General features: G+C 48.0%; 1 protein-coding gene across 1 annotated transcript; it reads right to left on the bottom strand.

The window, feature by feature from the left end:
• LOC104480165 (methyl-CpG-binding domain protein 2) lies at positions 1 to 27,340 on the bottom strand. The gene is made up of 7 exons (XM_086770693.1): positions 27,088 to 27,340; positions 17,925 to 18,084; positions 12,711 to 12,848; positions 6,563 to 6,653; positions 6,170 to 6,347; positions 1,556 to 1,697; positions 1 to 491 (listed from the first exon to the last, which is right to left on the bottom strand). The coding sequence occupies exons 1-6, from the start codon at positions 27,198 to 27,200 to the stop codon at positions 1,568 to 1,570; spliced, it is 810 nt and encodes a 269-aa protein (XP_086626819.1). The 5' UTR covers positions 27,201 to 27,340; the 3' UTR covers positions 1 to 491; positions 1,556 to 1,567.

Genomic DNA, 27,340 nt, shown 5'->3' with positions numbered 1-27,340 from the left:
TTTTCAAGTGCCTGGAATATAATCATTTATTTCTCTTTACAGTGATGACGGAAGAATGTACAGGTGTCTGCACCCATAGGTATAAAAATCTGTTTATATACAGAGTCACAATAATCTTTAATTGGGAAATCATTCTGTTCTTCTGATCCATCTTTACTAAAAACAACAGGAAAAAAAAAAAAAAGAAATATTTAGTACAGGCGATATAATTCCAGTAGGTTTGCAACCTGGCATCAAAAGCTCAGCTTTAGATTAAGGGTAACGTTCAATACTTTAAAAAAGGACTTTTAAGTCGTAGGACACAAAATAAAGTTGCTTTTCAAATAAGATATATACATCAAAAATAGGAGTCTAAAAAAGGCCTTGGTTTTAATGCTATTAGAAAGCTCTATAAATGTGCACGGGTCCGTTTCTTCTCAGAACGAAAGACCGAAGGAGAAAGTGCCTCGTCTTTTAGGAAGTTCCTCCTGGGACAAGTCAGTTAAAAGTACCTGGAGAAGAGAAACGAAAAAAATGAACACAAGGTGAGTGGCGACGCGGTTAAGAGTCCCACAGATGCCTGGCTGCTTTTTTGTTAAGCTGTTTTTAAGGTCCAGCCTCTCTCAACGCACGTTTACACAGTCCTTCACGCTGGTCTAAAATCACTTTTTGAATTCCTGGTTTTCTAAATTACAGCAGAACGCGTACGTAAAAAAAAATTTACTATAAAAACATCATACCGGAACGTTAGTCTGTGTAAAGGAAAAAAAAACTTGAATCTTTTAAGCTTATTTTACATTAACTAATCCACTTAGCCAAAAATCTTGGTCAAGTCTATAATTAAAGCCAGTAGAGGGAAAAAAAAAATCAGTTTTCTAGAACACAGCCAGCAGATGTACGTCTACATCGGCTACGTCCGTCTAAATACGTAATGATGAAACTCAAGGTCTACCGATCCAACTGATTTCCGCAGAGAACCTCAGCACCAGGGCAAAAACAACCGCTTCTGCTAAGAAGATTGACAGCTCCACGACAAAATTATTCTTTTGCGCTCAATTTTAAAAATCAAATTGGTAATTTGAGTCTAAAACGGCACGGGTTTGAAATTTCACATCGTAACCCGACGTTCTTTCTTGAGTTCCTTTAAAGTTACCCATAATTAGAGTTTTACAGGGAAAATTCATTTGGAGAGATATCCATTTAAAAATAAATAGGAAAGTTTGGGAAGTTGCTACGTAATTTTATTAAATTAAATTTTGAAGAATAGAAAAAGGCCAGTTATTCTGAGTGCTTTACTACAGTTTCACATCAAGTGCCAGAAAATACTGGTTTTAGAGACGGGTTCTTTGCCGTAAAGGATGAAAATCGCTGTTTTGTCCTCCCTGTCTGCTACTTCATGTCGGGACGTTCATTTCTACATGCGCAAAATCACCCCAGAGTTCTGCTAACATACGCGTGAGGAGACAGCAGGACCGCTGGTGCGTGAGATATTGCTGCCCACCAACCGATTTCTGAGTGACCACCAGCGGCCGAGACGGGGAAATCTCAGAACGTGCCTCCAGGAGATCCGACTCACCTGATTTCTTTTTTATGCTTCATCTCCATTATCCATCTCGACATCTATATCTTTCGTCGTATCAGCCGCCCGCGACAAAATGTCTGCCATTAGCGCCTCCTCCAGTTTTTTACGCACTTGTTGCACCCGCTCTTCTTGTTTTCTGAAAGGGAAGAACGGGGAGAAAGGTCAATCCTTCAGGTACGCAGTCGGTCGGGAGCGTCGTAGTGGCATAACCAGCGACTCGGTGACGCTTATCCAGTACACCAGGAGCACCTGTCCAGGATGGCGGGGCACTGGCTCGGTTTCTAAGCGCTCCAAGAACCAACCCCAAGTCCCACAGAGTGTGAGTGCAGGGGAAGAACCTCAAGGAGCTTCACCGTTTCCATTTTTCTACTGGATTACTCCAACCTATCCATTCAGTCTTCTCTACCGGCCAAGGATGCGTTTCAGATATTTCAGCTTCTGCTGAAACAATGGTTTCTTTCCCTGGAGAAAGTTAATTAAAAAAATATTTCCTCGCTATCGATCTAAATTTTGGATATTTTGTCTGAAAATCCACTTGTTCTATCAAGCTATGTTTTAAAAAAAAAAATCTTTAAACAAAACATACGCTGAAAAAAATGGCCAGAACTCATCAGAAGCAGGCACGGGAAAACATTCCTCAGTGCCACAAACTCCCTGTGGCTACGTAGGATGGCAGGACAAAGAACAAAGAACAAAGCTACAAAGAACATCAAGTCTTAGAAGAGATGATACCCAACGTGCTCCACAGAAGCCTGAGGAGCACCAGCCTCGAAGGCTACAACCACCACCAGCACTACGTACTTCAGAGGAGGCTGTCTGCTTACAGAGACAGCAAAAGGAAGCAAAAAAAAAAAAGAAAGAACACGCTAGCAGTTCGGTACAGAACTTGTTTTCTATCTTCCAGCTGTTTTCTCTCCTTGTTTTCTACCTTCAGTCTACAGCTGACTGTCCCAGAGCTGATAACCTGCAATGCCTAGAGAGCGACGGTTCAAACCCAGGGGGAAGAGAACCGAACAAAAGCAAAGATGCCTCATCTTTTGCAGGACCTGTGTGGTCAAGGAGAAATAAAATTTAGAGCGGCAAATTCCGTATTTGTTAACGGAATGAGAAGGATGCCAAGAGCACGCACAAGCTGAAAGAGAATTTTATTAAAAATCAGTCATCAAAAGTTGCCACCACCTCATCTGGCCAAAGATTATGGAAAATAAATAGCTGAAGTATATTTTTTCCTCTTTTTTTGGCTTTACAATTTTGACTTTAAGGCAGTAGGATCTTCCCACCATCCACACCCTACGAACTCCATCCCAACAGGCTTCAGATGACAGTCCACAGCCATTTCCACCGGCAGATCCCTTCCCTGGATTCCTGGAGAGAAAAAAAAAGCTGGAGGATCTTCATAAAGCTCCCCTTTGGAGCGCAAAGAAAATTCCAACGAACCAAAACAGGGTAAGGACACTTTCTTACTCTTACAAAGAACAGATCAAGAATGATCCTCAAACGTCGTTCTGGTCCCTGGGTATTTCAAGCGTAACGCACGGAAAAGCCGTGCGGTATCACACGTGCGGTGAAGTCAAGGGTAAACATCAATCCTCCCATGGTCAAAAAAAGAAAAGTCACGGGGCGTTCAGACAACCTCACTCAGTAATTTGAATGAAACCATGAAGGGCTGGGCTGGGAAAGAAAGGAGACCCATTCCAGGCTGGGAAAATTTCAAAACATCCCAGTTAGTTGATCTTCCAGGGGAGCAATAAGCAAAAAAATAAAATTAAAGACGCGTCACTCCTCACACAGAAGTCCACAAGGTCCTAATTCTAATCCTGACCTTATTTTCAGCGGAAACCTGCTTTATCCCACAGGGTTGCGCGTAGCTCAGCATTCCGGTGATTTCCTCGGTGTTCGGAATTATTTTATTTGTCCTTGTTACTCGCACTCCTCTCAGCCCAACTAAACGATGCGTGATTCCACGCTACCGCACGCAATCAAACTACGATACCGCGCCGACCTCCCTCCTGATTCCTCCGTCTGGTTTTTCATACGGTTAAATCCATCGAGGCTCCGTTTGATTTAGCTCCTTTGGTGCCGGCACTGCGATATCTTGTCTGCCGTCAAAATAAAAAACGGCATACGGCTCTAGGAACAGCATTTAGCCGCGGCAGAAACGCAACGGTAGCTTGGCGTGCAGGATGGGAAAAGTCCACAGAACGTGGGCTGAACACCAGTCCCACCTCCCTGTGTGTCAGGAGGGAGGGAATACTGTCTTCGCTGTATTTTATTAAACTCAGGTTTAGGGGCAGCCGCTAATTCCCCCCACACACATTCTCCTCTCCAGTAGATCTCTCCCAGCTCCTCCTCCCCTCTCAGCAGAAATAAACGGCTGCTGAGACAGCATACTCTAATTATTCTAATTATAGAAATGATACTCCTGTTCTAATTATAGAAATTCTCAGAATTCACAGAATCACTGTGCTTTCCTGTTTAATACTCCGTGTTAAGCTCCTCTTCAGATCCAGGGTCAGAAAATTTATCTCGGAGCTGAGACGGATAAGGATTATTTAGGGTTTTGCCTAAAAAAAAAAAAATATTTTACACGTTTCTTATTCCTGAGGAGAGCTCAGACTCTTTCTTTCACTTCCTTCCTTCGGCATTTTATTATTCTTGTGCCTTCGGTCTGGCATACTGAAAGGGAGATTTGCACAGGGAATTGAGGAATATTGCGAGGGATTTAAGCCACAGCTGTGTCTTCAGATTCAGACATTCTTAAACTCAGGCCAAACAAACTTAAAGAGCGTTAAACTTGAATTAATCTCCACTGCTGCCTCCTGGTAAACACAGCTTGGGTTTTGGACAGACTAACAGACACTTTTTCTTACCCACAGAGCGTGACACAGCCAGACGTACTCCGTTAATTGTTACGCTTTGGTAAATTTAACAGGTTGTGGCTATCCGTAACAAAAAAAAACCAGTATTCCCAGTATCATGCGATTTGAAAACGGCGATTTTCAAGATCCCTGACAAAATCTACTGGATGACGGTAAGTGCTTAGCAAAGAACCTACACTGAGCAAGAGAAAGGGCTGTTGAAAACCGAAAGGCGGGATCTTCAGCAAGGGCTTACGCGCTTTAGGAAAAGAAATCCCTTGGAAACTAGAAGCTTCAGAAAATCCCACTGAAGAGAGAGAGGTCTGAAAAGAATGACGGGCCAGACTACGAAGCAGAACAGCGCAGCGAGTCACAAATGAATCTGAAGAATCCGTTGCAAAACTTCATCCACCTAAGCACAACTAGAAAAAAAAACCCGATCCATCTGTTATTTTCAGAAGGTATCGTTGCCCGGCTCGTCCCGAAAGAGGGAAACGTAAAGCATTTCTCTAGCAGAGACACAAAGGATGTCACTCGCAGCCTTTCATGGAACCGGAGGCAGTTAGAAGGCCAAAACTGTTCAGAAGGTGTGCCCCACAAGTGAGAAAAAAAATAGGTGCTTGCCCCTCGTTGCTGTTTCTTAACCGTGCATTTCTTTAATGTTTAATGTTTTCCCCGTGAACGTGCTGAACCAAAAGAGGAAATTTTGCGTTCTGCTCTGATTACGAAAGGGATTTACCATCGTCACACGACGAGGAACACCTCAAGCTAAACGTGAGCCGAGCTGACGGCTGTTTTGGGAGATGTAAACAACTGCTAGGACCTCCCTGAAGAATTGATGGTACGGAAGAATACGCGCTAGCACCTGAGCAGATACTCCCAACGGCAAATTTTTCCTTATTATTACCTAAGTTCAGAAAGAAAACCTAGTCCTTAATGATCACAGGTGTTGTATTCCGATACCGCTTCCTCACGCAACGTGTTTTCTGGACGGTCTTAAAATGAAAGGCAGAGGATGAAGAGGGAACTTCTAAGAATATTTAATCCTTTCGTAGTGAGCTGCCTACCGTCGTGAAGCAGAATAGACAAGTACAAGAAACACAGAATCACAGAATTCACGGAATGGTTTGGGTGGGGAGGGAGCGTTCAAGGCCACCCAGTCCAACCCCCCTGCCAGGAGCTGGGACATCTCCAACCACATCAGGTTGCTCAGAGCCCCGGCCAGCCCAGCCTGGAATGTTTCCAGGGATGGGGCATCCACCGCCTCTCTGGGCAACCTGGGACAGTGCCCCACCACCCTCAGAGTAAAAAATTTTTTTCCTAAGATCTAATCTGAACATATCTCCTTCTATTTTGAAACCAAATCCCCCTCGTCCTGTCACAACAGGCCCTGCTGAACAGTCTCTCCCCATCTTTCCTGCAGCCCCCTTAAGGTACTGGAAGGTGGCTATCAGGTCAGCTCACGTTGAGCTTCTCATCCACCAGCACCCCCAAGTCCCTCTCCTCAGGGCTGCTCTCAATCCATTCCCCACCCAGCCTGGATTTGTGCTGGGATTGCCACGATCCATGTGCAGGACCTTGCACTTGGCCTGGTTGAACTCCATGAGGTTGGCACGGGCCCACCTCTCCAGCCTGTCACGTTCACACTTCTCCTCCCTTACCTCCAGGACTACACTGTGCCAGGAAGGAATCTCCTTAAATTGAATTTGCTTTTCATTTTTTTTCCCCCTAAGACTTTCAAAAAGCTTACCGGATGTCGTCATCCGTGACTATGAAAGCTTTGCAGAGGGGTTGAGACGTATTAAGCCAGACGGCCGGGTTCTTCTCAACGGCCGCAGAGAGCTGCCCAGTGATAGGTGCAGAACTGGTATGCAGAGCGCTAGCAACGGCTGATAACAGGGTATCGTCATTGTTACCCGGGCCAACTCCTAAAGCAAAGATGACGGAATAATTAGCACTCACATTCCATACGCAACTCCCAGCGGCAGAGCTCCTCCCGGCTCGTAAGATTATGTACGCTCACGATATCATTTCCAAATTCACGAGAGAACAGCAAGAACATTGACAACTTGAAGTTTACTTTATCTAACCGGAAGCTGAAAAACTTGTTAAGAGCTTCAAAGATCTGAAGCAAACACAATACCTTGAAGACCTTTCGGTAGCTCCATGGATTTTATGATTTGCTCGCTGACGTCCGACGCGCTGAGGCCTTGTAGCCTCTTCTCCCAGAAAAGCTGCAAAAGAGAAAAGAAGATTGCTCAGGAGAAAGTCAAAACCACACAGCTCCACCAGTGGCTACTCCACGCCAGCTTGATGACCTGGCTCTTCCCGACGCCGTGTAGATCTCTTGACTTATCTGGAAACAGAATCAAACCTTGCCACTTTTAGGAAGACACATGAACTAAATTCCTATTCATTTCATTTTCCGTTGATTACCTGAGAACATCTTTCCATTCCTCACAGAAACCGGTTTCTTGACCTAAGAGATTTTGGTTTCACCTCACTCCCATCTTACTGGTTTGAAGGAAAAAAAAAAATTACATCTATTTCTTTTCACGCTCGCAAAAGCTGAGACAAAAAAAAACCTAGACGAGCTGTTACTCTCATTCCTAGGAAATGCTTTGCTGCAGGTGGGTTCCCAAAAGCCTGAGTCTAAGACAGGGCTTTCAAACGGTTCGTGCTGTTCTAAAATTAGAATTAAAAGACCAGAGCATCCTCTTTCATCTTCTGTGGAACCTGTATTGCTGGTCACACTGCATCGTAAGCGAAGCACGGTACGTCAGCGATTGTTATGCAGAAAAAACCTCATTTTTTTTTCAGTTGCAGAGGTAGAGGCAAAGGAAAGAGCAACAAAGAACATCTTCCTTAGCTTTCAGAGTATACTGACTGAAAATAAAAGATGCAGTTACGCTAAGAAAAATGCAATTCTCTCCACAACGTGTCTTTCCAGCTTCATAAATCAGCAGGTTGAACGATACTTGCGTTGCCCGCGAGATTACCGTGTCATTTTATAGAGATCTACTTACGGAAGCGCTCTCCTCCGGACAACGGGACGCATTTGTCACCATGGAATCGTAGAATGGTTTGGGTTGGAAGGGACCTTCAAAGGCCACCCAGTCCAACCCCCCTGCAAGAAGCAGGGACATCTCCCTGCATTAGGGCACCTCTTTTATCTTGTTAAACGTGAAATATTTGGTACCTGCAGTCACTCACTCCTGCTGTTCACCTCCCTCGACCTGCTGGCCACGCTCCTCTTGATGCAGCCCAGGATGCGGTTGGCCTTCTGGGCCGCAAGGGCGCATTGCCGGCTCATGTTGAGCTTCTCCTCCACCAGCACCCCCAAGTCCTTCTCCTCAGGGCTGCTCTCAATCCATTCTTCACCCAGCCTGGATTTGTGCCTGGGATTGCCCTGACCCATGCGCAGGACCTTGCGCTTGGCATGGCTGAACTCCATGAGGTTGGCATGGGCCCACCTCTCCAGCCTGTCCAGGTCCCTCTGGATGGCATCCCTCCCCTCCAGCGTGCTGACAGCACCACACAGCTTGGTGTCGTTGGCGAATTTGCTGAGGGTGCACTCTATCCCACTGTCCGTGTCGCCGACAAAGATGCTGAACAGGGCCGGGCCCAGCACGGACCCCTGAGGGACGCCACTCATCACCGGTCTCCACTTGGACATTGAGCCGTTGACCACCACTCGCTGGGTGTGACCATCCAGCCAAGTGGTCCATCCCTCAAACCCATCTCCTGCCCAAAGCCATCTGGACTTCATAAAGCCACCAACAGCTCCTCACACAGTGAAAGCATCTGCAGATACAGCCGCTCCATTTCAACCCGTGACTGCCAGCAACAGAGGCCACCTTCTGCGTAACAACCCCACGTCATCTCACAATCTGAGGTCTCCTTGTAAAATGGAGGCAGCCACCCAGACTCCGGGCTTTTCTCAGCTCGACTATCCTCGGAGAGAACCGTCATCCCTGAAGGCTGATATGGTCCAATCTTCCTTCCTCCTGCTGAGAATGCACCAGTACGGCCAGAAAAGCAAGATTCACGCCTCCAGGAAAGACGTACTAGCAAATCTGGTTGGAGGTGTCCCTGCTCCTTGCAGGGGGGTTGGACTGGATGACCTTTGAAGGTCCTTTCCAACCCAAACCATTCCATGATTCTAAATATGAGACTCTGCTATTCAGTAACGAGAATCCCGATGGGACCGGGATAGGAAGGGATGCGAGACGAACCAGATTCAAGATTCACCATTGTAACGATGAGCTATTTTATGACTAATGCCAAATGAATAACCGTTCTGAGGATTCATCAGTCAGTTATGAGCAATCATCCCGTTGGAGGATCAGAACCGGCTCAATTTCAGCTTTGCTTGAAGTAGTCATTAGGGAACGCGCACTGGAAAGAGGATGAAACCCAAGTCCTTCATCTACCGACGTCTCAGCGTTCTACGTTCAGAAAGACTCAGCAGCCAAATGTTCCATTTCCTAGGAAATGAATCAACACGCGCTGCGCCACAAGTGACCTCTTACGCAATAATCTCCCTCTGAGAGCAAGAAACGTAGCCCTCATCGCTCAAACTTACGATCCTAAGGGCAGGGCAACTCTGGTTGGTTTTTTTTTTCCATGACAGAAGAGGCAGCATGGGAATGCAGTGCCAAGGTCGCCGGGGTGGAGCAGAATTTTCACTTCCTTGTTGTTCCGAAACTCCGTAACGGCAGCGCTGTACTGCAGCCGAAGTTCTTTGTTTTGAGAATTTATAAAATATTGCTTCCTCCGTAATTGTTTCTTGTCCACGCGAAGCTGTTTGTGACTAATGGTGAACTCTAATCTAACCCGTGATCTCTGTAAAAACAGAATCTCCTACGCGACTCGCAGAAAACAAAGCAATGATAGATGAGACTCTCTATTGCAAGAACCACGAAATACAAACAAATTACGAGCCGCTCCTTTTTCCTTAGATAAATAAAAGTCCCTCCGCAGTTGCTCAAGCAATGGAAGCCCTGCTAGAAAGGAATCCATTCCCGTTCGATTATTTTTAAAAGAAAAGCATCCAAACACTCTTGGAGGGTGACTGATTTATAGATAAATCAACCCATCAAGAACCTCAAATTTCATCTGCTGTACTATTTCTAGAGATTGAAAATAGGGTAGATGTCACCAGACTGGACACGCAGAAGAAACAACAACAATTCTGGTGTTGGCGAGTTCAGAGATCTCTTTACCGAGTTGGGTTCTTCTATTTAGCCAGCTGCATGTATCTGCTCTGAACTTGCACAGCAGTCAGATTTAATTCAGAAGCGATGGACACATCAAGTTTAACGGCACAGGCACGGCTCCGGGTAGTTGCCTCGGCGTCCTCCCAGCTCTGGGGAACCACGTTTATCTCCACGCTGCTTGCAGATGCGCGATAACCTGGTGTGCAAGCTGATGAAAAGACATTTCTACACAAACAGAAAACTGGAAAGCTTCTTCCCGCTTTCTGTGTCCAGGCGCTAAGCTTCACCGCTTCTGTAAACGCCAACCAAAATTTCAGGGTTCCTTTAGTTGCCTGGCAGAGGGAGATGAAACTCAACCATCTCATTGGGTTCCTTCCATCCCTCTCTTTGATAATTCTAATACTAACCAAGAAGCTGAAGTTTTCCAACCCTAATTTTAGAGTTCAAGCCTTTAAGCGGATCTACAAGAAATAAAATCCCATCTGCCTGACAAATTACAAAGTCTAAGAGCTCAACAAGTCTTTCTTGCTAAGAACCGCTCACAAGAAGACATATATAAAATGATATCCTGCAATTTTTCTGGTAAATTTGGCTTTTTAGGCTGCATGTATCTTACGCTCAGATTTAGTTTGTCATATATAATCACACAATCACAGAATGGTTTGGGTTGGAAGGGACCTTGAAGACCATCCAGTCCAACCCCTCTGCCCCGGGCTGGGACGCCTTCCACCAGACCAGTTTGCTCCTAATTACTCAATAATCCCTTACAACCCAATCCACTGCAATTATATAGGACAGTAAATACAAAAAGAGACTTTTGAATCAATTTTAAAGAGGACTTCTGGCCTACAGGTAGATGACGTTGTCCGTAAGTACATCAGGTTTATCCTACGGCGTTTTCAAAAAGGAAATACCCTAGATGAGAGGGTTGATGCTTCAAAGAGAGACATTAAAGAACTTTGAAGAAAGCTGCAATTGAGGCAATTTAGGAACTTACAGATACTCCTATCATGTGATTAGATACGAAGAATTGGAGAAATCTTCCTGGATTGATTGGTTCTGGTATTTGAACAAAAGCCACTTAGAGGAAGAAGACCGATAGTTAAGAGAAGAGAAGTCTAGTGAGCACCAGAAGACCCTTCAGAGCAAGCATGCACACACACAGCTCAAGTCCTGACACTACCTACTTCCAGGATTCTCCAGAACATTTCCATTTTTCCCTGGTTAAAGCTCTCCACTCCGATAATCAGTGACCTAAAAAATCTTTCAAGGACGGCTTGGAAAGCTTTAAGGTGCTGTCTTGCAGAAGTGTTGATTGAAAAAGGCTTAGACAACCTCGTGACACTTGTGTGCCACCAAACAGCGCACGGAATATACGGAACGACGAAGATCTGTTGCTCAAATTCAGATTTACCTCCACAAAGATCACAGGCAAGCTGTTATTAGTTTCTCTTTCCAAGAACTACCACGGGGTTTACTGCTGAACGAAGAGCTGCTGCCAAACGTCTTCCCTGCCAACGCCAAGAAGCACGTCCTCGCGCTCCCAGGTCACGAAAAAAAAAATCTACTGACTGCCAAAGGAACTACAGAGCTCGTTTATTTTGATCTAGATATAAGAGAATTTTCAGGGAATTCTCGTTAGATCGCTTTTTGAAAGGGGAGATACAATAGATACAAGCAGATAAAGCTTTTGGAGATGGGTATCTAGAACTACGGAAGCAAGAATCCCTCAAGGGATGTGGGCCAAGGATTGAAGAAACAGGGAGCGATGACACTGGAAGCGGTGAGTGGATAAGTTTTATATAGAAATAGGCGGCACAGTCGGCGTTTCAGCGTTCGCTTGAACATCCAACAGTGATATATTTACAGTTTATGCACAGGAAAGTTTGCACACCTGAGGAGGAGAGCAGGAGAAGACAGCGATACACGTAGGGATTAAGGAAAATACAGGCTTTATCTGGAGGGTGCACACATGATTTGTTAATGAAAATTTTACCGAAAACTCACTCAAATTTTATATTAAAAAACTGTAACAATCTATTCTCTACGCAACAGCTGTAACCATCTATTCTCTCCCTTCCCCACGTCTCCCGCCTATGTCAATCATCATATTGCGCAATCCCAGGCACAAATCCAGGCTGGGCGGAGAACGGATGGAGAGCAGCCCTGAGGAGAAGGACTGGGGGGTGATGGTGGACGAGAAGCTCAACATGAGCAGGCAATGCACCCCTGCAGCCCAGAAACCAACGGCATCCTGGGCTGCATCAAGAGGAGCGTGGCCTCCAGCTCTGGAGGCGCCAAGATCAGAAGGACGTGGACCTGTTGGAGAGGGTCCAGAGGAGGCCACGCAGATGCTGAGAGGGCTGGAGCAGCTCTGCTGTGAGGCCGGGCTGAGAGAGCTGGGGCTGTTCAGCCTGGAGAAGAGGAGGCTCCGGGGAGAGCTGAGAGCGGCTCCCAGTGCCCAAAGGGGGCTGCAGGAAAGGTGGGGAGAGACTCTTCAGCAGGGCCTGCTGGGACAGGACGAGAGGTGATGGTTTTAAAACAGAGGGAGGTAGGTTCAGATTGGATATCAGGAGAAATTTTTTACACTGAGGGTGGTGGAGTACTGTCCCAGGTTGCCCAGAGAGGCGGTGGATGCCCCATCCCTGGAAACATCCCAGGCCAGGTTGGCCGGGGCTCTGAGCAACCTGATGTGGTTGGAGATGTCCCTGCTCCTTGCAGGGGGGTTGGACTGGGTGGGCTTTGAAGGTCCCTTCCAACCCAAACCATTCCATGATTCTATGATTCTACGGGTTTTTTTTTTTTATATTTGATGTCCAGTTGTGACACTAGAGCACTTGAAGAAGAATACGGTAACCAAACATGAACGAAGTTTTGGATTGAGAGAAATTAATCTCCACATCAATTAACCGTTGCTTCTGCATTTTTTTTTAAATCGCATTACGCACATTTCTGTAAGTCACCTTCAAGACAGGAATTCTCCTCCGTAATTGAAGCACAGCTGGAAACAAGCACTTTTTCAGCTCATTTCAACTTTCTGAGCGCTAAGAACGGAAAGAGTTCAATCCTTACCTGTCGCGGCTGCTCCGTCACTCGCTGCGGATCCGATCGGACTTTGTTACTGGGATGATTGGTAACTTTGGTGACCGGCTGTTTGAAAATGGACGCCGTTTGTCTGATGGGTAAAGTTGTATTTAAGTCTGGTTTTCCCTGTTAAAAACAAACAAACAAACAAGAATAAAAAGTGAATTAACAACAATTCTACAGAAAAATGACACAAATTAATGTTGGATTCACCCTCTTCTAGCGAGGTGCAGAAGAAGGAGGCTTTTTTTTTTGGAGTAAAGATTTCCCTTAAATGCTGTGCTTAACTAACCTTCGCAGTCATCCATTTGAAAGAAAAAAAAAAATGCAACGCTTAACTGGTTCCACACATTTTCACCTCCTTGGCAAGACTGAAACTGCTCAGAAGTCCTTCAAAAGCTTCTTAGAAGAGTGAAACTCGTTAAGAGTTTTTCATTAGGATTTCCTTAGACTCCTAATTTTGTGACACAATCTAATCTCTTGGGCTTGGAAATGGGAATGAAGTCTCAATCTTCAAATCTTCCATATTTAGATTTTACAATTTGGATGATGACATCATAAAAGAGACTACGGGAGGAACCAGAAGGCCAACCCCACCCTGGGCTGCACCCCCAGCAGCGTGGGCAGCAGGGCGAGGGAGGGGATTCTGCCCCTCTGCTCCGCTCTGGTGAGACCCCCCTGCAGCGCTGCGTCCAGCTCTGGAGCCCCCAACAGCAGAAGGACGTGGGGCTGTTGGAGAGGGTCCAGAGGAGGCCACGCAGATGCTGAGAGGGCTGGAGCAGCTCTGCTGTGAGGCCAGGCTGAGAGAGCTGGGGCTGCTCAGCCTGGAGAAGAGGAGGCTCCGGGGAGACCTGAGAGCGGCTCCCAGTGCCCAAAGGGGGCTGCAGGGAAGGTGGGGAGAGACTCTTCAGCAGGGCCTGCTGGGACAGGACGAGGGGTGATGGTTTTATAACAGAGGGAGGGAGATTCAGACTGGATATAAGGAAAAAATATTTTTAAGTTGAGGGTGGTGGAGCACTGTCCCGGGTTGCCCAGAGAGGTGGTGGATGCCCCATCCCTGGAAACATCCCAGGCCAGGTTGGCCGGGGCTCTGAGCAACCTGATCTGGTTGGAGATGTCCCTGCTCCTTGCAGGGGGTTGGACTGGATGGGCTTTGAAGGTCCCTTCCAACCCAAACCATTCCATGATTCGGTGATTCTATAAGCAAGCCACTTAATCCCAAAATAGATCCTCACGCTCTACGATGGTTATAATACGGGACGCTCCTACCTAACGATTTGGTTCATCAGCTGCGTGCGGGGAGAGACAAGGCCTCTCCAGGATGACACAGCGCTAGTAGATCCTTCCTGGCGAAAAAAAATCAGGAATTCCTCCGTCTCATTCTAAGGAATGCAACTGATAGGAAGGAGCAGCAGAGTAACACTTTGTATTTATCTGGGCACCTTCACGTTGCCTAAATGAGGGCATGTTTTAAAATTTCCATTCCAACCACTCTGTAAAATATAAGGCTAAATCCACAAATTCCAATGGAATTTTCCCTCGGAAATTCAGGCATCATTTCTGGTTTACAAACTTACAGCCAGAAGCTAACAGCCTCCATATCTCGCAGTATTACTGGTTTGAAATGGGAAAAGCAGCTTATCTTCAGCTCCATCCCTAAGACGCTGCTGATGCTTGTCCAACTGAGATCAGGGTCTCCACGGCCGCAGCAAACGGCAACGGAGCACACGTACTTCCGATTACGCTTAATAGTTTTAATCAACCAGAGCAACCACCATTCGATTAGCACAGAAGTCCTAAGACCTTTTTTCTAAAAGCAAAAGTGAGAATCTAAGCTTAGAAATAAATCTAGACGTCATTCTTCTCCTCATGTCTCACCCAGGTCGTCCCAGCCCACTGGAAAAATACTTTCAGATACCCTGGGCATTGCTTTCGGCACGTGCTCGGCGTGGTGGATGCTGGTGATGGGCTCTATTTTTTTCCCCAGCAGACTTTTTCATCTCTAATATACATTTTCCTACACAATTAAAGCAGCTCTGATGAGCGCAGAGTCACCAACCGGAGCTAGACAGCAACCACAAGTACTTAAATTCGCACCGAGTGTTTTGACGCCGAACTTTTCCTCGCGCCGCGTAACTTAATTCACATCAGCACCCCGACAGACCTCGCCTATCCTACCAGCTCCCGTCTCGTGACATCAAGTTCAAAGCCGCAGTTGAAGCTTTGAAGCCCAGGGCCCCGGGGCGTTCTGTGCAGTAGTATCAGTGTTAGTGGTAAAATAGCTACGAAAACTGACAAAAATAATAAAATTACAGAGGAGAAATCCGGTTTCGCAAACATTTCTAGGACGAAGGTCTTACTTTCAAGTTCATTAAAAATATTTCCAGGTTCTTTTTGGTCTGTAACGCGACTTCAAGAGAAGTTAAAAAAAAAAAATAAATCCATTAAACCTAGAAAAATTAAAAGGGAGAGTTCTCCAGGCAGTGAGAGAACGTCAGAAAATTCAGCCTCTGAATTGCGGCACAGAGTTTTGAACAACAAAAATAAACTCTTCAGTACAGAAACTTGCTAAGCAAAGCCATCTCCACCCCCTGCACATCTGCAGATGGACAGGGGAAAAAAAATATATTATCACACTTTAAGAAGAAGCAAGCGATATTCAGGGAAAATTCACAATAAATCATGAGCCAGCCGTACGGAAGATTTATTTCTGATGAAGTTAAAGCTTCGAGTGCATCCTAACAAAGGAACAAAGATCCCTGCAACCAACACCTCTCCTGAAAACCAGAAAGCTCCGTCGAGCTTTCCAGACAGAAGAGACTACCTTCATATTTCACACAGCGGTTAAGCTCACGATATTCAGTTTTAGGCACACCTACAAAAAATTCAGCCTTCGGAAACGCAGACACACTGTGGGCTTTTATGTTGCTGGAGTGCTATCGCAAAGGAAAATCTCTTCCTCCCCTGGGAGAAATATCAATGTTCCCTGCTCATTTTTACTCATGAGGAGTGTTTGACGCTCCAGAGACAGTTTCCAGAAGAATTTCAGTCCACTACCTTCCCAAAGACGTGTATTTCCAGAAGCAGGACATAAAAAAAAAAAAGTTTTAAAAACTCAGCAATGTATTTCCAGAAGTCATTTATAACCAAGACAGCATGTTTAACGAGTAGTCTCTATCTTGTCTTCTTTTCTAACTGATAACTGCATCCAGCTCTGGAGCCCCCAACATCAGAAGGACGTGGAGCTGCTGGAGAGGGTCCAGAGGAGGCCACGCAGATGCTGAGAGGGCTGGAGCAGCTCTGCTGTGAGGCCAGGCTGAGAGAGCTGGGGCTGTTCAGCCTGGAGAAGAGGAGGCTCCGGGGAGACCTGAGAGCGGCTCCCAGTGCCCAAAGGGGGCTGCAGGAAAGGTGGGGAGAGACTCTTCAGCAGGGCCTGCTGGGACAGGGCGAGGGGTGATGGTTTCAAAATTGAGGGAGGTGGATTCAGATTGGATATCAGGAAGAAATTCTTTATGCTGAGGGTGGTGGAGCACTGGCCCAGGTTGCCCAGAGAGGTGGTGGGTGCCCCATCCCTGGAAACATTCCAGGCCAGGTTGGCCGGGGCTCTGAGCAACCTGATCTGGTTGGAGATGTCCCTGCTCCTTGCAGGGGGGTTGGGCTGGGTGGGCTTTGAAGGTCCCTTCCCACCCAAACCGTTCCGTGATTCTACGATCTCAAAAATTTAGAAGTAGGGCATGACAGCATTTCGGTCCAGCAGCCGCACGAATCCAACTGTCTGGACACGTCGGAGAAAGGCGACTGGAGTATATTTTGATATTTCTTCTTGAAACCTAAGGGGAGCCAAAGAATTTAGAAACACTGGAGTGAATTGTTTGTACAAAAACAACCAAGCCATCAAAAAAGGGGCAAGTTTATACACAAACTTGCCTCTGCAAGCCTGACTCCGCGGCCCCCCCAGCAGCACAGCTGCGAGGCGGATTAGGAGACGACCACAACCAACCTCTTCCAGTGTCTGTGGAAAAAAACCCTACAAACTCCAGGAACAAGGTGAGATCTCATTTTTATCTATCAGAGGAACACTGCAGAAATCCTTCAGAGCTTCTGAGTTGCAGATTCAGTCAGATGTTATCTACCTAAAACCCACTTTTTTTTTTTTTTTAATATTATATTTAACAGAGCTACTGTGAGCGACGTTCAAGGTCACAGGAATACAGAGTGAGCACAGGCTCACCTAGGCGTTACACACCCAATTTTGTAAAAAGCCTAACCCAAACCATTCCTTGGACTACCCTCTAAACGTAACGCTGTTTGAAAGCCTCACGTCTGCGGAGAGAAAACATTCAATAATTTGCTTTAAATAAAAAGAAACCAGCACGAAATGCGTGGTTCACGCATTACAAATGTCAAAAGCATCAGGGCACGAGACATAGCTGTGACTTGTACGGTATTTTCATACGCTAAGTTAGGAAATCCTGAAGAATAAAACACTTGAAAAAGAAAATACTGCGAGAAATCCTTTCTGTTGGAGGAGGCTTCTAAAGTTTGGCCAGGAACGTATTGTCTGAGAGTGAGCTAAACTGACTCGTCACGTCCCCACGTGCTACGTCGGCTGTTTCACTTCTGTACGCTTCGGCCTTTTATTTTTCATCCGCTAGACACATTTCCTCCGACATTCAAAAGGGTTGGAAAAGAAATAGAGAATAAGAGAACAACCAGGGCCCAGTCTTAAACAGAGCCTTCCTCTTAAACCTAGCCTTGTAAAGCTACACCGCTGTACACAGGCATCCAGGTAAACAGATTTGCCTCAGGTAACAAGCTTCCCAGCACGCAGCGCACCCGTTAAAAACGTGAACGCTTTCATCTCAGGACAGGAAGATTCGAAGCCTTACACAGGAGAATCTCTTGGTGTCAACAGTCCTAACTTTTCCCGTTCAGCTGGACGACTAGCGCTGAGTTCTTAGTCCCAAGCCAGCTCCTGGATTACTCCAACTTCTGATTCCCGCTTAACCTCACCTCGCGAGTTTCTGGGTGGCAGCAGAGCATTCCTCCTATTTAGAAATTTATGTCTCTGCCGCCACTAAAAATCAAACAGACACGTACATCGTAGCAGCAGACTGCTTCAAGCAGAAAAGAAATTGCTAAATGAACTAGAGGAAAGGAAATTCTTTAGGATATCCTTAAACACAGTATTTACTAACAAACCTTATTTTGATTGAGAGAATCATTCCTTAGTTTCTGTTTGTTCTTCTGCAATTTACTGGGCATCATCTTTCCCGTTCGGAAGTCAAAACTGCTGAGATCAACAGTGTTTCCCAGGTATCTTGCCAACTGAGGCTTGCTTCTGAACTTCTTACCACTTGGACTAAAAAGAAGAAAACACTTTAGTATGTTTTGTTGGACAAAAGGATACAACCTTGACTTCTTACAAAAGGTTTTATACCTCGTTAAGGATCTAAAAAGTTGCCATTATCTTTATTCCACGTGGCACGTTCATGGATGCGTTGGTTGCCCAACCTCTGCGTGTTTGCACAGGATTTAATTTCTAAACCGGGACGCTGGGATAGACTAGACCTGGGGAAGCTGGGTTAGCAGCACAGCTACACCAAACCCCAGTATAAAACGGGATGGCAGACCGTGGCCAAGCGCGGGAAGCTCTCCGCACAAACGGAAAGACCGTGCAAGGTTTAAACGGTTGATGGCTAAGGCCAACCTAGACTCAACAGCAACCTTTCCGGGCTATCGGACAGCGAGGCGTTAAAACGGATGCGCAGAGCTAGGATTGGAGGTGAGGTGACATCGCTCAGCTATTCGGTCGCCGACACCGGTGAGCAAAGCCAGGTGAGGAACCGAGCAAGAAGCAAGCAAGCAGCAAGCAAGACGATGCAGAAGATGAAACAGGGCCAAAGCCGCAGTTGTGGAGGTAGATCCCACCAGAAGAAACGAAATCAGTTGCAGGGAAGTTACTTAAATCGTCTTCATGCGGAATTACGGAATTATTATTACCCCAAATTCCCAGCTGACGGTTTTGAGTGACATCAGCAAATTTCTAATTTCCAGTTACGCTAAGGAAGCGGTCTGCCTACCAAACTTTACAGCGCAGAACCTTCTGCCCCCTCAGCTCCACTTCGTTCTCATCCAGAACACGCCGTCAGCGCTACCGCGCAGCTGACTGGCAAGAAGCCGTCACTGGAAGGGACAACGGTGCTGCCCCCAGACCCAAAAGCTCGGCAGAAAACAAAAATATCAAGAACCGCTACGTAAAACTCAGCCTGCAACACCGCTTTGTGCCAGCCTCTCGGTACAGATAGCCATGAAAACGGATAAATATTCAGCGAGTGAAGCCAACAATCCCTTGGTCCAACGCCAATTTCCATCCAACGAAACAAGCCAAGCGTCAAAATCTTCCCGCTGACGAAACCCAAAAGGTTAACTGAGCTCGGAGAGTTCTTCACGCCACTTCCTCTCTGCACAGAACTACCGCAGATTTTTGTTTTCTTCACTTTTCTTTCACTTTTTTTTTTTTTAAAAAAACTTAAAAACACCTTGAGGCAAGAACTTCCCCAGGGAAGAATATGTATTGAATTCTGGGAAAAGCAGCTAATTAAGTCAAATATTTTTTTCAAAGTCATTTAAATGAATCCAGAAATATGGAAAGACATAATTAACGAGAGGCAAAGGGTGGGAGAAAAAAAAAGACTTAAAACAGATCGCAATCTGAAGCTAACCTCCTCAGGGATGGGTGTGGGAGGGGAAAAAAACCCCACCACACATACGTACAGACACGCATCCCACCACAAAACTCCTTTCTGCTTCTCGTAAACCAAGAACTGAAGCTGTGCTGGAAGCCAAACTAAACACAACGCCGGTTTTATTTTAGATAGTGGAGATTAACACCCTGCTTTGGTCACAGTAAGACAAATTCCGCAGCGAAGGTCAGAGCCGGAGCAAGTCTTCTGCGGGGCGAGCAGGGTCGCTGTTAAAATAATCTGACCCATTGTCTTTCCTTCCTACTCAGGCACCTACAAGAAAAAGTTTAAAAAATAAAACCTTGGCTGCACGTCCCTGTTTCCTAACGAGAGTGGAAGGGCTGAATTTACTGGATAAAGGAACCGCCTTCCCCGTAAAACACCGAAGGAAAAGGAGAAAACAAAGCAAACGCTGCAGTTCGGTGTTAATATTCTCTGCTCCAGACACTTATTTTTTAATTAAAACCTTGGTCGTTTTAGCCCATAGCTAAGTAACTACTGAAAATATATAGAAAGTTTACATCGACATCTTCTATTATATCCTAATTTTGGTAGCGAAGGGGAAACACGCTACCTCGCACTTTTCCCACTTCACCTCCCGTTTCAGAAGCTGACAGGCTGCGTCATCAAGACCAGCTTTCCTCTTCGGGTTCCTCGGAGAGAAACGCTTCACGTACGCCTTGAGGGAATCCAAAATTCCATTTTCATCCCCTTATCTTCCAAGTCATTCCATTTCTCCTGGTTATTTCCTGATCCTCACCTGATGTCCAGGTATGAAACTGCGTACGTGACGCGTACGTAGTTACCAGATATTAACAACAGATCGGATCCAAGAACATTGTCCACGGAACTCCGTTAGTTTTCTCCTACCCTACTACTGTCTCCTTCACCGTTCTACAAAACCTGGAGCGTTTTCCATCCTCCAGCTTCAACAAAATCTAACGACTCGTCATTTCACACGTCAGACCTTCCCCGTGTTCTTGGTTGAAACCGAGAAACGTGTTCTTTTTTATTTTCCCTAAAGGTGTTAAAGCCCAGTTTAAGCTCAAACTTAGTTTTGAGTGGAAAAGAAAGGCGGAAGGAGAGGTATGAAGCTGTCTTCTCTCTGGATGATACCCTGGAGGTATCAGAAATCAAACTCACGTCAAAGAAAGCTCGGACTCCGACGTCACGCTCGCTGCGGAAGATTTTTAAAACGCGTTGCTCTGAGTTCACGTCCTCTAAAACGTCAACTGCCAGGAAAGTCAGAAGCATGGACCGCCACGTTCTTTGAAGGAAGCATTACACAGATACGGGAGAAACCGGTAAAATTTACCCTCACCCCCACGTTCTGGACATCCATGAATCTCACACTGCCTTCTTTCGCGCAAGAAGCAGCAAGCGAAAGTGTTCTTTCAGGGCGCCGTGACACCGCGGAGCCTCTGGTCCGACTAAGCTGCAGCGTGATGACCCAACACGGAGACAATTAAGAAGTGCCAAACGATTCTTTCTGGGACATCATCAAGGCTCAGATCACCTTGGACAAGGTGAAACGAAGGAGACACCCCTCACCTGCAGCTGTACGCTCGTGTAAATTCACGCGCTGTACAAACTGAAGCTCTCGGTGGGCTGAGGGTGGTTATGTGCCATAATGAGCTTGCAAGGAACTTTCCTTTTTCTAAAAAAAAAGGCATTTTTCTGAATGAATTTTTTCTTAACACAGAAGGAAGCTACCTTTAATTTTCTCGTACAGCCAAACCTACTTGGTAACAGGGAAAACTCACTCTGAGACACTGAAAAATGCGGTGAACGGCGTAACACAACGCTTTTTCCCACCTTCAGAGGAGTTCAGCAGTTGGAATCTCATTTGGCCCGCAACAAAAATAGATTTTTACACAGCAGTACACGTCGTTCATACCACCGCACCGCATCACCAGCGGCAACTGACAGCAATAAACTGCAAAAGGTGAATTTCTAGATTATTTAATCTTCTGTTTATGGAAATAGTTTGGATTCATTCATCAGAATCTACTTCTGTTGCCTGAACAACCTGCTGAGCTCCTTTACTGGGCTGGAGGACTGATTCATCACGCCCTCGTAAAATGAAGCCCCTATGACTTCAGAATAATCATTATTATCGCTCAGCGCAGGGATTAATTGACCCTATAAAGAAAAGAAATTTATTTGACATACTAAGATTCCCGACGCTGCCCCAAACTTAAGTAGGGGAGATTGTTACCATGCGTTTTCAGAGTAATTGAGCCGTGGAAATACAAAATAACGCCCCTTACACTTAAAACTTGACATTCTCCTTCCACCAGGGAACAAAAAAGGCAGCGAAAATATTGAAACTACAACCTGAAGATGATCAGAGAAAGCCTACACAAGAAAATTTGGGCTAATTTGTCTGCTATTATCATCGGCCTCCCGTTGGTTTCCATCTGAGTTTAGAAAAGCAGCACAGTTACGAGCAGAGATGCAAACTTCCCGAAGAGATCAGAAGAACAAGACGGCAACCGAAAATTCTCCTCAACGAAGGCCGGCCCCTGAAGCGGGCGCGCTGCAGAAAGAAGGATATAAATAGGAGCAGCGCTAAAAGATTAACAAGCAGCTAACAGCAATTTTTATTCTTGCACAGAAGGTGAAGTACGCTCTCAAAATTTAGACCGGATTTTACTAGGACTTGTTCTATGCTCCTATCACCTTTGGAAATTAAAAAAAAATAAAAATACAAGGCTATGGATAACATAAGCACAACTGAGCATCGCTTGCTTGCTTTTAAAGATAAAGGTGTCCCTAAAAAAAAAAAAAAAGCGCACAGAATTCAACTTATCCTACTGTCACTGGAAATCCTCCAGCGTTTATCTTCTGGTCAAACCACGAAAGCAACTTCAAAGGGATGTCTGTTTGCCCCACGGGTACACCTATGCTGGAAAAGCTTTTGTAGTTGAACTTAAGAGGCTGTTAGCATCCACGGAAAGCGGATTTTCAACTGGGGAAAAAAAAAAAAAAAAAAAAAAGTGGAGTGGTTCTCGCTTGCTTTTTTCCCACGAAGAATAAATGCAGCAAAGCAGAATATTAAGTCGCTGCTGCTAGGAAAGAAGTCATTTCAAATTTCATGCCGGAGTTTAATAAACATTTTTTAACAGGTAAACTCCCTAGGGGGTTGTACACACTAAAGGGATTTTTACCGAGGAAAAAAAAAGAGGGAAAGAAAGCAGAAGGTGAGATATCCACGGTCAGAGTTCCCACTTCACTCAGATTTCTGCAGGACTTCGGAAGCACGACCGAGTCCTTCGGCAGGACAGCAGCACCCCCTACCTCACAGCACGCTGAATAAAGAATACTTACCCAAAAAATCACGGGGCAAATTTCCTACAGTCTTAGGCCTTACCTAAACAGGTTACTACCAGGAGAGTCACTTAAAAAAAAACCAACTCGTTTCTATAAAATGAAGCAACTGGGAGTTTGGGTGAATGATTGCGAAGATGTACAAACTCCAAACGCAACGTACGTTTTCGGCGCCGCCAAAAAAGCGCGGTATTGCTGTTTAAGCGGCCGTGCCAAATCCTGACGACGCAGGCTTTTAGGGAATATCAGTCCGTATGAGGCACACAAACCAAATCCCGCTTCGCGTCCAGCTACGCATTTGAACGACGGAGCGTTTATTAACATTCTTTTTGTTGGGTTTTTCGTTTTGTTGGTTTTTTTTTCTCCAGCCGAGCTAGAGTGACACAACTCTTTTGAATGTATTTGGCCTGCTCGACTTATTGGAACAAACCAGATTTTCGTTTGGTTTAAATATAGCAGCGCTGAAATCTGCCTCATAGCTATAACAGGAAAAAAAAAAAAGAAAAAAAAAAAAAAAAGATAAATTTCCGACGCCAGTCCTGCCTGCAGCCACAAAAACGTTTTTTATTTGTTTCATTTTGCTTGTGCAGAAGTTACTGAAGAGAAGTTATTTCTCCAGACACGAATGACTACTTATTTTTCCAAACCTGTAATCTGCAGCGAGATCAACAAACTCTACGCTACGAGCGAGTTTTTAGTTTCAATTTTGCGGTCGCTTGGCAGAAGATCTGCATCACTGCTAACCATGCTGGAAGGCGTCCTAAAATTTGAAACATTTATTCCTGCCGCTTTCCCCCACATTAAAGACAGAATGCGAGAGGCAGCGATGAGCAGATCGCAGCCTCGCATCTCCGACGAAAAAAAACGGCGTCAAAGAGTTTTCTCGCGGGGTCGCGGGCAACGGCAGCGGCCAAATCTGCAGGATGAAGGCTCAGACGGTTACGCAGAAGGGGCTCACCTCAAAAGCTGTGGTTTTGAATATTTTTGAAGTATTTCCACCACGCCCCTCTCTTTTAACAGCTTTTTTTTTAGGAGAATCACGAAGGTCAGAAGATGCGGGGCCAGAGGTGGCGAGGGGCAGAAAAATATCCTACCAGAAACTACCGGGAGCGCTTTGCTTTTTCCTCTGAGCAACCGGTTCAGGGCTTCCTAAAGCGCGACACGTTAAAATAACCATCCAGCAGCCCCGAAACAAGCAAGTTTCAAAATGCAAATCGGGTAGATTGCAACACGGCTTCATCTCGCAAGAGCTGTTCTTAATTACCGTGATTATTTAGACCACGGCAGCAAACGAAGCTTTGGCCGATCCCTTTTGGGTTTTTTTTCCTAGCCTTAAGAAATCATCAAAGCCATAAACCTCAGGTTTTGAGTCGGTTAACGTAATGAAGTTAATGAGGTTACGTATCATTCTTTGCGAAGCAAAAACTAAACTCTGGAAATAGTAGAGCTTACTGCATTTTGCCCATGTTTTCATAGTTTCATTAAGGATCTGTAACACGAAAACCACTGACACGTCTACGTTCTGACGGGACAAACACGCAGCTAAACTCCGGTGGTTTTAAAACGGGTCGTTCTGAGCAAACAGCCAAAGTTCTTTGGGCCTTCTACGTTAAATTTATTCCAACGCAGTCAGCAGTGACTCTCTGGCTTGAGAAAAGTCTGGCATTTAATCCCGGAAAGAATAATCCTACGCAAAAAGTTGAGCTTAGCGATCCGCCGGAAAGCGGGACCCATCCAGAGAACAGGATTCAGACCGCAGAGTCAAGCGCAATCGTTCAGACAGGCTTCACGAGGCAGCGGCGAAGCAAGGAAAGGCAGACGCGAAAAGAGAGAGCCGGCGACGCCAGATGCCACCCAATCACCCGCCGCAGTATTAGCATACGGGCGGCGAAGCAAGTCAGACAAAGGCGGTAAGACAAAACCAGAAATTGTCTAAAAAAAAAAAGTTTTTCATCGGATTCATTCAAAAAGCTCGGGGAAAAGCATCATTCCTCCTCCACATCTAGCGATCCCGTTGTCAGACGTTTCATTTTCTCTAGCGGCAGCACGTGACGGGTCAAACGATGCCACGCTCAAGACCGAGAGAAACCGACTTTTCCGTTAGCCGGCATCTGAGGGGGAGCAAGCACGGCTCCTCGCTCCTGGGCGGCAGAAAGAGGGAGGCCACTGACTGCAAGAAAAGGAGACTGCTAGGCCTGCTCGGAAACAGCGATGTTAGGGAGAGGTTTCAGGTGTGGTTCGTCAGACGCGTACAGAGCTATAAATAGAGGTGCTGTGGGTAAGAGGTTAGCCGTTGCAGAAGACAGCTTCCTCCGCGGCGCAGCAGGCTGGACTTACAGAAGCACGGCCTAAGAGGGAGACTTCAGAATTTATTTCATTTCTGCCTCAAGAAAAAAAAAAAAAAAAAAAAAAAACCAAACACCAAAACTGTCTTTCCAGTTTCTGAAAGCAAGCGGGAGGGTGAAGCAAAATTAGGTTGCTGTTGCTTCTCTTGGTTTTGCTAGAACCTGTGCAGTAGTGATGAGAATATTTAGCAGTGGCAAGACTTCTCCTCCTTTCCACTTGGCTAAAATTTCAGCTGTTGTCACTAAACGGTAAGCTTCCTCAGTAACGCAGCGCGGGGTGCGCGCGTCCCACCCGACGAGCTCCCTAGTCTCGAGTATGGGTTATGGCAACTCTGACTCCGTTTAAAGGCAGGGGAGGGGGGTTTTAGGCTGATCCTAAAAAGCTAAGCTGGGGAGGGTTGACACGGGCCAGTGTGGAGCAGCTCCTCTCCCAAAGGAGAACCGGGCCAAGCCCCCACACGGAGCCTGGTTACAGACAACCGGCGGCTCCTCCCGACCGAGGGGGCACGGCTGCCCGCCCCGGGCTTTGGGGAAAGGCCTGGCCTCCCGCCCGCCCGCCCTGAGGGCTCGCCCCCTGTGACAGCCGGGGCAGGCGGCAGGGGACCGGCCTCGCCCCCTGTGACAGCCGGGGCAGGCGGGAGGGGACCGGCCTCACCCCCTGTGACAGCCGGGGCAGGCGGCAGGGGACCGGCCTCACCCCCTGAGACAGCCGGGGCAGGCGGGAGGGGACCGGCCTCACCCCCTGTGACAGCCGGGGCAGGCGGGAGGGGACCGGCCTCGCCCCCTGTGACAGCCGGGGCAGGCGGGAGGGGACCGGCCTCACCCCCTGTGACAGCCGGGGCAGGCGGGAGGGGACCGGCCTCCCCCCTGTGACAGCCGGGGCAGGCGGGAGGGGACCGGCCTCTCCCCCTGTGACAGCCGGGGCAGGCGGGAGGGGACCGGCCTCGCCCCCTGTGACAGCCGGGGCAGGCGGGAGGGGACCGGCCTCACCCCTGTGACAGCCGGGGCAGGCGGGAGGGGACCGGCCTCACCCCCTGAGACAGCCGGGGCAGGCGGCAGGGGACCGGCCTCACCCCGTGTGACAGCCGGGGCAGGCGGGAGGGGACCGGCCTCACCCCCTGTGACAGCCGGGGCAGGCGGGAGGGGACCGGCCTCACCCCCTGTGACAGCCGGGGCAGGCGGGAGGGGACCGGCCTCACCCCCTGTGACAGCCGGGGCAGGCGGGAGGGGACCGGCCTCACCCCCTGTGACAGCCGGGGCAGGCGGGAGGGGACCGGCCTCACCCCCTGAGACAGCCGGGCCGCGGCGGGAGGGGACCGGCCTCACCCCCTGTGACAGCCGGGGCAGGCGGGAGGGGACCGGCCTCACCCCCTGAGACAGCCGGGCCGCGGCGGGAGGGGACCGGCCTCGCCCCCTGTGACAGCCGGGGCAGGCGGGAGGGGACCGGCCTCACCCCCTGAGACAGCCGGGGCAGGCGGGAGGGGACCGGCCTCACCCCCTGTGACAGCCGGGGCAGGCGGGAGGGGACCGGCCTCACCCCCTGAGACAGCCGGGGCAGGCGGGAGGGGACCGGCCTCGCCCCCTGTGACAGCCGGGGCAGGCGGGAGGGGACCGGCCTCCCCCCTGTGACAGCCGGGGCAGGCGGGAGGGGACCGGCCTCGCCCCCTGTGACAGCCGGGAGCGAACCGAGCCCCTCAGCCGCCCCCTGGCCGCGGAGCGGCGGCTCCGTGACAGGCGGGGACCGGTCCCCTGACAGCCGGGCCGTGGCGGGGCTGGGGCGGGGGGGACTCCCCGCCGCCCCTGACACGGGGGAGCTCGGGGAGCAGGTGGCGGGGAGGGGGGTGGCGGGGGAGCGCTGGCACCGGTCCCCACCGGGGGCCGAGCCGCGTCCCGCCGGGGGCAGAGCGGGCTGTCACGGGCCGGGGCGGCCCCGCCGACGCGTACCTGAAGTAGTAGACATCGCTCTTGCCGGCGCTGAGGCCCGATTTACGGATGACTTCTTCCTTCTTCCAGCCCGGGGGCAGCGCGGGGCAGTCCATCCTGCCCTGCTTCTCCATGCACCGGGCGCAGGGCCCGCGGCGGCGGCGGCGGCGGCGGCGGCGGCGGCGGCGGCGGCGGGGCGAGCGGGGAAAGGGGGCTCGCCCGGCGCTCGCAACAAGAGCGGTATTGTTCCCGGACGCGGCCGGGGCCGGGACCC

The sequence above is a fragment of the Chlamydotis macqueenii genome, chromosome Z (assembly GCF_036417535.1).
Source record: "Chlamydotis macqueenii isolate bChlMac1 chromosome Z, bChlMac1.mat, whole genome shotgun sequence".
Classification (NCBI taxonomy): domain Eukaryota; kingdom Metazoa; phylum Chordata; class Aves; order Otidiformes; family Otididae; genus Chlamydotis; species Chlamydotis macqueenii.
Note: the sequence above shows the minus strand (reverse complement) of the source record. Positions and strands in the feature narration are given on the sequence as shown.

What these genes read in the sequence shown, in the direction of transcription:
- LOC104480165 (XM_086770693.1), bottom strand. Translation starts at nt 27,200, where the DNA reads ATGGAGAAGCAGGGCAGGATGGACTGCCCCGCGCTGCCCCCGGGCTGG. An exon ending in AGCGATGTCTACTACTTCAG is followed by an intron (nt 18,085 to 27,087) that starts GTACGCGTCGGC and finishes TCTTCTTTTTAG; the next exon opens with TCCAAGTGGTAAGAAGTTCA. An exon ending in ATTCTCTCAATCAAAATAAG is followed by an intron (nt 12,849 to 17,924) that starts GTTTGTTAGTAA and finishes TGTTTTTAACAG; the next exon opens with GGAAAACCAGACTTAAATAC.